Consider the following 13,906-nt stretch of genomic DNA (forward strand, 5'->3'; position numbering starts at 1 on the left):
TGATAATTGTTTATACTATTTCCAGTTTTTGCTTTTATGAGTAATCCTACAAAGAACATCTAAATATGGTTTGCATTATTTTTTTTAAAGGAGATCTTTAGAAGTTCTAGACGTATTAGTAGGTCAGAGACCATTCTGATGACTCAATGATAGATGTAGCCAGTTTTTTGTTAGAGAAAATTATTTTTACTGATTATAAAAGTAAATACATTTTTGGCACTTACATTGTGCTCTCTCAATACCATTTTTCACTGAAGGGAACCAGTCATTCCTAGAGAAATGACTAATTCCAGGTCTGAGGAAATGTACAAGATGAACCTGGAACATCAGATCATACAAAAAGCAAGACTGTGAGAGTCATATCAAAAGGACTCAGGAGCTGTAGCGGGTTTTATGGTACAAAACAATATGTCCAGGTCCTAAGCCCTGGTGCCTGTAAATGTGACCTAATTTGGGAATAGAGTCTTTGAAGATGTAATAAGTCAGAATCTCAAATGAGATAGTCTTGCATTTAGAGTGAGCCCTAAATCCAATGACTGGTGTCCTTAGAAAGGAGAAAGTGAAAAGCGAAAGTCGCTCAGTCGTGTCTGACTCTTTGCGACCCCATGGGCTATACAGTCCATGGAATTCTCCAGGCCAGAATACTGGAGTGGGTAGCCTTTCCCTTTCCCAGGGGATCTTCCCAACCCAGGGATCGAACCCAGGTCTCCTGCATTGCAGGCAGATTCTTTACCAGCTAAGCCACAAGAGAAGCCCAAGAATACTGGAGTGGGTAGGCTATCCCTTCTCCAGCAGATCTTCCCAGCCCAGGAACCAAACCGGGGTCTCCTGCATTGCAGGTGGATTCTTTACCATCTGAGCTATGAGGGGAGCCCTTTAGAAAAGAGAGGGAGACTTAACACACTGAGACATAACGAAGATGCCCACATGAGGGAGGCAGAGACTGGGAGGATGCATCTGTAAACCAGGGAACACCAAAGGTTGCCAGCCACCACCAGCAGAGAGAGGACAGACATGAGAGAGTGCTACTTCAGAGACCCCAGGAGGAACCAGCCCTGCCAGCCCCTTACCTTTGGGCTTTTGGCCTCCAGATTCTGGGAGAGGATACCTTCCTGATTTAAGCTACCAAGTTTGTAGTAATTTATTATGGCAGCCCCAGGAAACTGATTACAGGAGCCAGCTCTGCTGGTCAAAGATGAGACATGTAAGTATCACTACATGTATTAGCTACAGTGGATGGAAAACATCAAATACTTTTAAATCCATTTGGTTACAATGATATTTTTTAAAGTTCAGTTACCACATTGGAAGATACTAAGAAATCACTGATATGAATTGAATATTGGCAAAAAGAGGGAAGGTTCTTAACCTGCTTTGCCTATCTGACTTGTAGCTCAGGATAACCAAATCACTGACAATGGGTAGTGTATCTTTATAGTGGATTTTCAGCAAATAAATGAAGAAGAAGTACACAGCGTCATCATGAAGGAGTTTTCTTTCTGTCTTTTATTTTTAACTGTGCCATGTATCTTGTGGGATCTTAGTTCCTTGACCAGGGATTGAACCCAGGCCACGGCAGTAAAAGCTCTGAGTTCTAACCACTGTACAACCAGGGATTTTCTATGAAGGGGTTTTCTTTAAAAAAAAAAAAAAAAAAATCTGGAGCGTCCCTGGTGGTTCAGTAGTAGAGAATCCATCTGCCAGTGCAGACATGGGTTCAATCCCTGGTCCAGAAAGATCCCACATGCCGTGGAGCAACTAAGCCCATGTGCCACAACTATTGAGCCTGTGCTCTAAAGCCCAGAAATAACAACTACTGAGCCCACGTGCCCTGGAACCCGGGCTCCACAGCAGGAGAGGCCACTATAATGAGAAGCCCAGGCACCACAACTAGAGAAAAGCCTGCTCAGCAACAAAGACTCGGCACATCCAGAAATAAATAATAAGTAAAATCTGTATCTGATCAAGCTACAGTTTACAGGAAATACAAGGGACAGAAGAACTTGCCAATTAGTACCTTGTGGATACAATCAGTAAAATCATACCATGAGAAAAGCTACAAGGCAAACAACCCAGTTTCCTTAAGAAAAAACACAGAGGGTTGGAGTTGGGGGGATGCAAGAAGAAATGAAGGGAGAAACCAAAGAGACTTGAGAATCCAAGCAATGAAGAATTGAAAAATAATACTTACAGTGCCAATGATGTGTCAATATCAGTTCATTAATTGTAACACATTTACTCTTAACACCTGCATAAGTGTGCCATTCATTCCTTCAAGAGCTCTTTATGAAGCACTGATCAGGCACGAGGCACCATATTTGGTATTAATTCACAGTGGTGAACAGAGTAGACAAATTTCTTACCATGGAACTTAAGACTAATAGAGGAGCCAGATAATATAAGTAAGGAAGTTTTGTGGGAAGTTGTAGGAAAGAAACAGATGTTGCAGTGCTAATAGAGATTGCCTACTGAGGTAGAGTAGTCAAGGAGGGCCTCCCAGAGGAGGTGATAATGGAGCGGAGACCTGAGTGTTGGAATGCGGTTGCCTGGAAGGTCTGGGCACTGGGGAGTGGCAAAACAAGGGAGCTGGCTTGGTGGGATGAGCAGGGAGAGGGAGAGGAAGCAGGAAGTGTCAAGGCCCTGGGAAGGAAAAGACCCTAGTGTGTTCCAGAACCTTAAGTGTTCACTATAATTGAAGCCGAGCAGGCAAGGGTGGGGAGAGCAAGATGTGGGCCAGAGAGCTAGAGAGGACCCAAATCCTAATTAGAAGTTGGGATAGTTGGGTTTTATTTTCAGCGTAATGGGAAGAGGCAGCTGACAGGTTGAAGCCATTGTGAGCCTGTGCCATGCTTTGTCTCCTCGGTCCCTTACAGACGTGCAGATTGTTTGTAGGATTTCACTAATATAAACAACACTAGGATGTGAGCTTTATGAGAAGAGGGTCTTATCTGTCTACAGATCATGACAGAGCCTGGTGCAGAATAGATCAGTCGCTCAGTCGCGTCCGACTCTCTGAGACCCCATGGACTGTAGCCCACAAGGCTCCTCTGTCCATGGAATTCTCCAGGCAAGAATACTGGAGTGTTGCCATTCCCTTCGCCAAGGGATCTTGCCAACCCAGGGATCGAACCTGTGTCTTCTGCATTGCAGGCAGTTTCTTTACCATCTGAGCCATCAGGGAATCCTGGCACAGAATAGGCTGTCAGTAAACATCAGTTGAATTCAAGGCCACTGCAAAGAACTCCTGTACATCTCTGTACCTTGTTCTCATCAGTCATTGAAATATCTTTCTAGATGCAAAATTGCTGGCCAAAAGAGAGTGTATACTTAAATGTTTGCTTTTTAAATAAATTGCCTTCCCAAAAAGTTACATTAATTTATCCACCCCTAAGAGGTATTTTTAAATTTAAGACAAATCGTTCGTTATTCATAGAGTTTCTGTGATAAATGGGTTTGGGGCTGCTCAGTGAAGCGATTCCTGGGATCTTTTGAGATATTTACAGTTCCCGGTCAGTTGTAGTTTTCTGCGAGACGGCTGGGAGCTCAGCCAGTTTCCCTCCCTCGGCTGTAGGCTGATGGAGGCAAAGACCGTGTTCCTTCTGTTTACCTCAATATCTCAAACACCTTAATATGGTGGGGGAATGGTCCATCCCAGCGCTCAGGGAAGACTTTTGATTTTATTGCCACCTACCCCAGAGGCCACCAGAGGCTTCCAATGTTAGTGGGTGAGCCTACAGTTCACAGGGCAGGGAGTAATCTAAAAACGGGGGTCTTTTTAAAGTTAAATTTGATTAGGACTTCTCCGATGGTGCAGTGGATAAGAGTTTGCCTGCCAATGAAGGAGACATGGGTTCCATCCCTGGTCTGGGAAGATTCCACATGTCGAGGGGCAACTTAAGCCTGTGAGCCCCAGCTACGGAAGCCTGTGTGCCTAGAGCCTGTGCTCTGCGACAAGAGAAGCCACTGCCGAGAGAAGCCCGTGCACCGCAACAGGGTAGCCACTGCTCGCTGCAGCTAGAGAAAGTCCGGCAAAACAAGGAGACCCAGCTCAGCCAAAAATAAAAATGAAATAAACAGCTTTTTAAAAAAATTAGTTAATTTGTCAGTGTGTCATGAGAACCAGGGCCAGAGAGCGCAGGTTCCGCAGGAGATTCAGTTCCCTCCCCTCCCGCTCACTGAGCGGGGTAGGCCACGCCTCCACACCCTCATCTATCAAGTGAGGATCATAATAGAGTCTTCTTCACAGGCTGTGAGAATTAAATGAGCCCATACACGAAAAGTGCCCAGAATGGTACCCGAATCATCACACTCGGTAAATGTGAAGTGGTCTTACTACGGTGCTCCTTCCGATAACCACTAAGCGTGTTTCTTTCTCTATCAGCTGGAAGAGAAACTCAAGGAGAAGGTTGACGTGAGTCTGATTGAACGAATCAATCTGACTGGAGAAATGGACACATTCAGCACGTGCGTACTTGCAAGTCTCTGCTTGAGACTCTTCCCTCACCCTGCCCAGAGCAGTGCGTCTCAGGACATCAGCTTAGGTCACTGCAGAACCTAAGAGGTTCCCAGAGCCTTCTGTTGAATCAGGATATTTTCACAAGCCACTAAGGAGCCTGAGAAGTTGGTGCAGCTGACCCATATCCTGCCTCCTCACATGTAGTCATTCTTAGCTTACAGGGGTTTTATTGCTACAGTTTCTATAATAATGGCCTTCTCTGGTAACTCAGCAGTGAAAGAATCTGACTGCCAATGCAAGAGACTTGGGTTCTATCCCTGGGTCAGGAAGATCCCCTGGAGAAGGAAGTGGCAACTCACTCCAGTACTCTTGCCTGGAAAACCCCCTGGACAGAGGAGCCTAGCGAGCTACAGTCCATGGGGTCACAAAAGAGTTGGACACAACTTAGTGACTAAACAACAGCAACAATCTAGGATAACAGGGAAGAAGAACTTTCCCACCTCAGCCATCCCTGCAGGAAGGTCAGGTCCAGGGCCTCCTGTCTGCCCCCCTCAATCCACAGAGGGCCAGCCTCACCTCCAGTGTTTTCAGGATGTAAAGGGTGAGCGACCTGATTTTAGCCATGGAAGCGGGTGGAGGAGTGGGCAGGGCATGGATGTATTTGGGGTGGGAGGGTGTCTGTCCAAGGAGTTCAGATGAAAGACTTTGGAATCAGTTCCTGCCCTGGTGCCACCTGGCAGGGTTTTGTCGTGATCTTTAAATGAGATTGGTGAAGGACAATCTTCAGCTTTTTCATCGGCCACTTAATGAGGAAAAATCCAGATCCTCTTCTTAGGTCATTTCCTGTCTTTCTCTCAGCCTTTTTTTCCCTCCAAGGTCTGACTTAAACATTTTAGGCAAGTGTGTACTTTGGGAAAAGTGAAGAGGGATCCTGGGCATAGCCGCAGGGGAGATGAGCCACGGGATCTTGTGTCCTGACCGAGTGGGGACACACCCAAGTGAGACCAGACACACAGCTAGAAGAAGGGTGGAGCCAAGATGCTGCTCCTCGTCATTCATTCCATTTTGAAATAAACTCGAGTTTTTCTGATGAAATGGTGAAGCTAGATTATGCACAGGTGCCTAAAACCTTGGCAGGGGGCTGTGTCAGTGGGTCATTCACAAGTCACTTCTGTAAGCCATGACCACAGTGGTGTGTTTGACTTGCAGTGTCATCTCCAGCAGCATTCAGCTGTTGGTTCAGGACCTGGATGCTGCCTGCGACCCCGCCCTTACAGCCATGAGCAAGGTAAGCTTTCAGGAAGTGCTGCCTCCTGAACGTCGGAGAGTGAGCACAGGTGGTCTCTCCCGGTCCTCACCTGTAGCTCCTGTGGGCTCTCCAGCGCTTAAAGCACCAATCAGGAGGAGAACGGAGCCCTCCAGGCGTTTCCACAGGTGCTCAATTGATCTCGAACCTGAAGTCAGTTGTTTATCCTTTGGGAATGAGACAGGAAGCAGGTATGTTTCCTGAGTTTGAAGGAGAGGTTGCCTTTGCTCAGCATCTGACATGTGCGGAAAACCCTTCGTGTGGCCTCCCCAGAACGGGTGAAAGTAAAAAGTTGCTCAGTCGTGTCCGACTCTTTCGGACCCTGTGGATTGTAGCCCACCAGGCTCCTCTGTCCATGGAGTTCTCCAGGCAAGAATCCTAGCGTGGGTAACCATTCCCTTCCTCAAGGCATCTTCCCCACCCAGGGATCGAACCTGGGTCTCCTGCATTGCAGGCAGATTCTTTACCAGCTGAGCCACCAGGGAAGCCCGGGTGGTGGTGTGCTTAAGGCAGTCACTTCTAACTCATCTTCGTTCCTGCCACTCAGATTTTTCCAACTCTTTCTGAATTCTGGTGACTGTGCAGGGTTATTTGATCAGGTTGCAGAGCCTGGTCTTCTTTTCTTTTTTTAGATATTTATTTCACTGCAGCGGGCCTCATTTGCAGCAGGCAGGATCTTTAGTTGTAGCATGGGGGATCTAGTTCCCTGACCGAGGATCCAGTCTGGGCCCCCTGCATTGGGAGTGCAGTCATAGCCACTGGACCAGCAGGGAAGTCCCACCCCTGGTTTTCTAATGTGGTGGCCCGTCCGCCAGCCTGCAGTCCCCAGGCCTCTCCCTTGGCATTTCCCACACGTGGCCTCATGTTGTTCTTTGGCTTTTAGCCTATGTCTTTTCTCCCTCATGTAAATACCTTGAGTGCATGGACCACAGAGAATAGAGAAGACTGTCATATTTGTTGATTGATTTAAGTTGGAAATAAGCAATTCTTCATTGATTTTTTTTCCCCCCTTAACATTTATTTATTTGGCTGCACCAGGTCTTAGTTGTGGCATATGGGATCTAATTCCCTGCCCAGGGATCAAACCCAGGCCCTCTGCATTAGGAGGTCGGAGTCTTAAAGACTGGACCACCAGGAAAGTCCTTTCATTGATTTCTAAGCCAAATAACACAAAGCTGTCTGTCCACTCGTTGAGCCTTCTAGAGCAGTGGTTGGCAAACTACAACTGGTGAGCCACATCTGGCCCACTGCCAGATAAAGTTTTATTGGCACATAGCCACACTCATTCATTGTATGTTATCTGTGGCTGCTTTTGTGCTACAACAGCAGAATAAAGTAATTACAGCTGAGACCAGATGGCTGGCAAAGCCTAAAATATTAACAGTCTAGCCCTTTACAGAAAAAGGTTGCCAGTGCCTATTCTAGAGTCATAGACTTTTGTAGCATTCTTACAAATTCTGCAGAAAGAACTTCTCAGGGGCCTACTGGCCAGTAGCAGAGTACAGTGAAGAACACTGGCTTTGGATTCAGACAAACCTAACTCTTCTCATTTTTCCTTTGGGCGTGTTGAGCAAATAACAACCTCTCTGGGCGCAGGTTACCTCATCGGTATGTGAAACAGGGGGCTCTGCCTCCCAGAGCGTTGTGAGGATGGAGACTGGCCCAGAGCCAAGAAACATTAGCCCTCCTTCCCTCTGGTCAGGAGGAGTGGCCGTGTCACAAGGCTGTGTAAGCGAGACATTCGGCCTGAATTTGGTTTTGTAGTAGGTTGTAAATATTTAAGAAAAAGAGAGGTTATTACCCAAACTTAAGCTTCAGGGGTTTTTTATGACGCTCGGTGGGGAGTCCTGAGTAGCCGATGTCACAGAGTTTCCTTTCAAAAGGCTGATCCTTTCAGCAATCAGAGGTGAATGTGTATTTCCAGCACCCAAGTGTTTACAAGCAGAAGACTCGGAGTAGGCAAACTGAGGCTTACTCATTTTCTTAGAGAGATGCGACTCTGAGGATTGATTCTGCAGGCTCTGATTATCGCCTCACTGCTGGTGAACGTTCCTGACATCCTGAGCATGATCTGCTCCAGCTGCCTCCTCTCCTGCCCTGCCACACAGTTTAGATCAGAAGGCAGCTGGGGAAAGAATTTCTACATTTACCAAAGGAAGAGTGAATTTTTTTTCTTTTTAGTAAAATAGCAGTTGGAGGGGCTTTAACGCTCCAGGTGTTGCTTATGTGAACTGTCATTTCATTAGGTGGGTTTCCTTCAAACTGCCCCCACCACCCATCTCTCCCCCAGACCCACACCAGCAAACACTAACAGAGACCATACCTCCAGAATCTTTTGTTTATATCACAGGAAAACCACAGACGTGGGAACGCAGCAGCTGGGAGGCCATTACTCTGTGTCTGAATCTTCTGGAGTTCTAGCAAAATGAAATCCATGTGATGGAAATGACCAGATATAAACAAGCCAAGTGGTCACAAACCGATTCAATAAATACCCTGTGATTTGTGCCTGCATTCTGTTCTGTGTAGTTTCTTGGAGGATTTTTAAAAATCTTTTGTGATAATGTTTATTCTTGTCTGTGATTCCATCATTTTTGCTAGTTGAATAGTTCGATTCAGACTCTACCCAGAGCAAGGCTGGGAAAGTCGCCAACTTTATTCCAAGGTGCTTGTTGTTGTTCAGTTGCTCAGTCGTGTCCAACTCTTTGTAACCCCCAGGACTGCAGCACGCCAGGCTTCCCTGTCCTTTACCATTCTCCCGGAGTTCGCTCAAACTTGTGTCCATTGAGTTGGTGATGCCATCAGTTGACCATGAGTACATGGGTTTATTTCTGGACTCTCAGTTCTATTCCATTGATCCATGTGTCTTTTCTCATGCTAGGGCCACACTGTCTGATGATTGTAGATTTCTAGTAAGTTCTAAAATCAGGAAGTATGAGTCTTCCAACTTAGTTCTTCTTCAAGATTGTTTTAGCTATTTTGAGTGTCCTGCGGGCTCACCGTTGTCTGTCTCATCCAGAGTATCTTTCTCTCTCAAGACACCATGGCACTTATATTCTCTATTTTGTTGTACAATTATTTTTTCTTTCTCTGTCTCCCCTGTTAAGCTGTGAACAACTTGAGGGCTGTGTCTTAATCATTTTTTGATCTCCCCAGCACAGCACAGTACTTGCTTAACAGTAGTACTCCTGGAATGACTTTGAAGGTAAAGAAAGCAGAAAGAACAGAACAAAAGTTTGTAGACACTCACTTCACCAAAGAATGGTGACCAGGTGAGACAGAGGTGGTAACTCTACTGCCCAGATTTAGCTGGGTAGAGCTGGCAGACAGTAGGAGACTCAGGCATCTTATAAATGGCAGGATCATAGAAGCCTTGAAGCCTTCAGGCACATCCAGGTGCTGTTGAGGATGAGATGATGATCCTCAGTGGTACTTAATAGCCAGGATTCTTACTTCACCAAGGAGCATCCTGGAGCAGACTGAAGTTGGAAATAGGAAATGCCCACATTTAGCTGTTTGCTCCCCAGCTGTGGGCAAAAACCCCGCTGCTGGTGAAGGAGAGAAGAACACAGAGGGGCAGATTTGGTAGAAAATCCACAGGAACGGCTTTAAACGGGCCAAACTCACAAGGAGGAAGCACAATACAAGTAAACTTTAGTGGTTTCTCTGAACCTGTAGACAGTGAGATAGTGTTGAGATAGTGTTATTGATAAGTTATGTCAAAATTACCCTTCAGACCGCTTTCCCCTCCCAAATTGCATTATTTTCTCAGATGAGCTCCGTGAGATGATGAGTAAGTTGCTATTTACGGAGCGCTTGACCAGAAATCAGCACCCAAAGGCATTACCGCATTTAATTCTGACAAATATATAAGGTTCCTGTGTTAGTTCTTTCTCAGTTTTGCAGATAAGGGAATGGAAACTCATCAGATCTCTTAGTTAAAATGCAGCAGAGCCAGAATTCAGACTCCGGTCTCTGCTCTGTGCAGTAACACACCACACTTACAGAGTAAGTTAGTCTTCTGGCATATGTGGAAACAGGCAAAAATCAGCCTAAGTAGTTTGTCTAAAAACAGAAGAATGTGACAGTGTATGCTCAGTACTGGTGGGTTCACATGAGCGTGTTTTCATGCTTACTTGACCATGAGCTCCTCAAGCATTCAGAAGCATCCTGTTGGACACTGGCCTTCAGCTTTTCTCAATCTGACACCATGACTTTCCTACAGGGAAGAAAACAGGTTGAGCAGCCAACCCCAGTATTGCAGCCTGCTCTGCACATTTCTCCAGAAAACTAATGGATTATCATTCTGGCATGTGTGTTACTTGGTTTTCTTCTTCATAATATGTCCAAGGCCATAGCGCTTTATAACAGCAAAGCCAAAAATAAAACCGAGTCTCCTGATTCTTGAAAAGGAAGTTGTTTGGAGTGCTTTGGTGGAAACCATGTGAAGAGTTCTGTCTTTTAAATGTAATTTCTGTGAATTCTCAAGAATTCATATGTCTCTGCCAGATGCTGATGATCAGTGTAATTTCTTTGCCTGTTCAGTCAGAGAAAGTGGTACTCAGCCGTGGAATGTATTGTAGCTTTTAACCCCTGATGTGTACATGTTGTGTAACAGAAAGGGCAACAATAAGATTGCAATCCTTCAGAATGAATGTGGCAGAAAAAGGTCAGTGAGCACAGTCTTATTTCCTTTTGTTGTCCAGAATAATTGGAATTCTTGAGCCTCCTAGAAATTGGAAGCTAAAGAAAGCAATTCAAGTTTCCTTAAAAAAAAAAAAAAGAATTAGTATGCCTGAGTATGACCTTACAAGTAGGATTTTTTTTTTTACTCTATGGCTTCCTTAAAGGGAACCGTTGGTCCCATGGTCCTCCTCACTCTGTCCTTCTTCCTAGGGCTACTCACATCCCTAGGTTGAAAGAATCTAAGTCTCTGTCCAGAATCAAACAGATTTAGCTTTTAGCCCATTAATGGTAGTTTTAAGGGGAAAAAAAAAAAAAAAAAAAACAGAAGAAACTGAACAAATTAAATTTCCTTACAGTCTGGCAAGTAATTTCTATTAGATTTCAAGATCGTGAACATGTACTCATTTAGGAGGCCGCCTTACTATTCCCCAAAGACATTTCAAAATAGCCAGAACAGTCCTCAAATCTGTTCTCATTTCCCTCAGTTATTAAAATGTAGATCTGTTTCAGGAGACTCACAGGGCTCCATGGTTAAGAAATCCTCATTTCCATCTACCACCTATAATCAAGGCACATCTTTCTTCATAAAAGATTTTTTTTTTATTATGACCAAACCAAATTACCTTCATTATAGAAAATCACAGATTTTTAAAAAGAAGAAAATTTAAACCACCCATAATTCCAATTAACAAACATATTTCAGTCTTTCTTCTTATGCCTATATTTTCTTTATCTATGTTCATTTTTGGCTGTGCTGGGTCTTCGTTGCTACACAGGCTTTTCTTTCTTCACGGTGTGAGGGCTTTTCATCGTGGTGGCTTCTCTTGTGCAGCACGGCCTCTAGGGCAGTAACTCAGTGCATGGGCTCAGTAGTTGAGGTTCCTGGGCTCTAGAGCACAGGTTCAGTAGTTGTGATGCATGGGCTTAGTTGCTCTGTGGCATGTAGGATCTTGCCAGACCAGGGATCATAACCCATGTCTCCTGCATTGGCAAGCGGATTCGTTACCACTGAGCCACCAGGAAAACCCTATGCATTTATGTTCAAATAAACAAGCTTATGCTTTACATGGTATATAACCTCTTTTTCTCATTTTGCAGGTTTTAATAGTTTTCTGGGCCGTTTGAGCTGAATCTGTGGTGTTTTTAGTGACTGCCTAGTACTCCATAGTACAGAGTATTTACTGTTAAAATTGTAACAGTAGTTAACATTTACCATGGAAGTAATACATGCCAGGCACTGTGTAAGAGCACCCCTATACTGTCTTTCATTAACTGTATAGATTATAGAGGTTATCATCATCCCAGTTTTATGGCTGAGAAAACTGAGGCTCAGAGAGTTTGGTCACTTGTCCAAGTCATGCATTTAGCTGGTTGCATGAACAATATTAGGACTCATGACTGGCAACTCTAGATTGCCTCATCTTAAGTACTGTCATCTGTTGCCCCTGACATGTATGTGATCATTTCACTTTTGATGGATGTTAGGCTATTTCCAATTTTTCACATTTATAAATAGTCCAGCAATGGACAACTTTGTGTGGGTGTGTGTTTTCTGAGCATTCATAATTACTATCTTCAGATTAGTTGCCATAAAGGAATTGCAGAGATCTAAAACTATGTAAAATGCCAAAATTTTTGATAAATATTTTCAAATCACCTGTAAGAAAGCTTATACAAATTCACCTTCCATTGGCCCAGCAGTGAATTAAAAAAAAATCTTAAGCCTTTATTGCTCCACTTTCTATCCTGGATCTTACTGGTTTTCCTCTCAGAGTTAAGGAATGTGTATCCCTGAGCAAAGAAGTAAGAAGAGTCATGCTTTCCTCCTCTTCTGTACCACCATCAACACCACCACATCCTCTACTTTGGACAGGCTCATCTGTACACAGATTTTGCTTGCCCCAAATTTCCTTAGTTAATTTCAAGTTCATTTCAGGTGATAACACTTATTTTGGAAAGCAGCATGATAAAGTGGAAAGAAACAGGGACTTTGGAGTTGGTCAGACCAATGTCTAGATCTTCTCCCTGCAGACTTATCAGTTCATTAGGCCAGTCTCTGATTGTCCTCACATCTGTCTTATCATTCATGAAGCAGGAATAAGAATACCTCCTTCACTGCATAATTGTCATAAGCAGTAGGTTCATGGGAGAATATCGATCATGATGCTTAGTACATAGTAGGTGCTCGGTAGAATGTCCTTCCTCTTTTTTATTCCCCACACAGCACTTAGTTGAGTGCTATACTTGGGGAAGGTGCCTAAAAACAACACACGCTTGTTGAAGGAGTAAAAGTAGCCCGGACAGACAAGAGGTGTGAGCGTGTGCATGTGCGCGTGCCTGGGGCCAACATCCCAGCAGCCTTGCCCATAACACTAGACTCTGATCGCCCGCAATGTTCCCAGACTCCACAGGTCTGAGTCTGCTCTGTACAACTTTAGTTTTGAGATAAGATGAATATGTGAGACTCTGAATTCTCGGTTGAGGAAAATTAATTTCTCAGGTGACCTCTGTGCACGTTTCACATAGCCATGGAGAAACACACATGCCGTAGTGAACTAATGTGGAGCTCCATCCTCTGATCAGTGGGGGAGTCAGAGGTCTCTACTGCTGTGGGCATCTCCCCAGCCTTCCCTGTGAGGGGCCACCACACTCTCCTTCCACAGGCACCAAAAACCACAGGGGCTGGCAATGCCCTGCCCCACAACCTCCCCCTGAGGCTGTGTGGGGTCCCTGGGACTCTGGTATTGTAAATGGATCGTTTCCTTGCTTGCTGTTTCTATCAACCCTACATCTTGGTTACTGCTTCTTTTGCAAACTTGTTCTTGTCCAAATAGCACCAATGGTATTCAACCCCACCCCACTTTCTAAACAAAAAGCGCAGAAGAAAAACCTTGAAGTATGGAGTTCTATGAAGTATGAAGTTCTAAAGGTCAGCTGCAAAGTTCACCTGGAAAAGTTGGAGTCTTATTTCCACTAATGGCTTTGCAGGATGTTTGTTCTTCCAGTACAAGCTACTGTTTTATGTCCCTTGATCACTGTGTATCTCATTAGCTTCTCCGTGAGAAACCGGGCTCCCCTTAACTAAGGCTGAGTTAAGTACTGTTTTTGTTTGTTTGAAATAATTAACATGTGTCTAGGAAACAGCCCAGTGTAGTGCTTGGGTTTAAGATGGGCTTGGGCTGCCTCCACTCTGCCATTGATCAGCTGAGTGACTTTGGGCCTCTTCTCTTTGAGCTTTTTCAGTCTCCTTGTCAGTAAGACTGCTGTAAGTAAGATCATGTGTGAACAGCAAAGGAGATGATGTGTGCCAAATGCCGGGCCAAATGACCTGCACACAGTAGGTCTTGATGTAGGTACATTGGCACATTCGAGTTACAACCCAAACCCTAAGTCATCAGGGGGGAAGATGGCAGAGCTGTGGCTGGACAGCATTACTGCTGGCTGTATTTTGCTCATTT

The 13,906-nt window shown here is 44.7% G+C and overlaps 1 protein-coding gene across 2 annotated transcripts in view; it reads left to right on the forward strand.

Annotated features, from left to right (window-relative positions):
• VPS53 (VPS53 subunit of GARP complex) overlaps nucleotides 1–13,906 on the forward strand; it is a 135,785-nt gene that overhangs the window by 85,089 nt on the left and 36,790 nt on the right. For both annotated transcript variants that reach the window (XM_052657246.1, XM_052657245.1), the window contains exons 16-17: nucleotides 4,382–4,464; nucleotides 5,666–5,744. In XM_052657246.1, the coding sequence (XP_052513206.1) occupies nucleotides 4,382–4,464; nucleotides 5,666–5,744 (162 nt within the window). The remainder of the gene's footprint in view (nucleotides 1–4,381; nucleotides 4,465–5,665; nucleotides 5,745–13,906) is intronic.

The sequence above is a fragment of the Budorcas taxicolor genome, chromosome 19 (genome assembly GCF_023091745.1).
Source record: "Budorcas taxicolor isolate Tak-1 chromosome 19, Takin1.1, whole genome shotgun sequence".
Classification (NCBI taxonomy): domain Eukaryota; kingdom Metazoa; phylum Chordata; class Mammalia; order Artiodactyla; family Bovidae; genus Budorcas; species Budorcas taxicolor.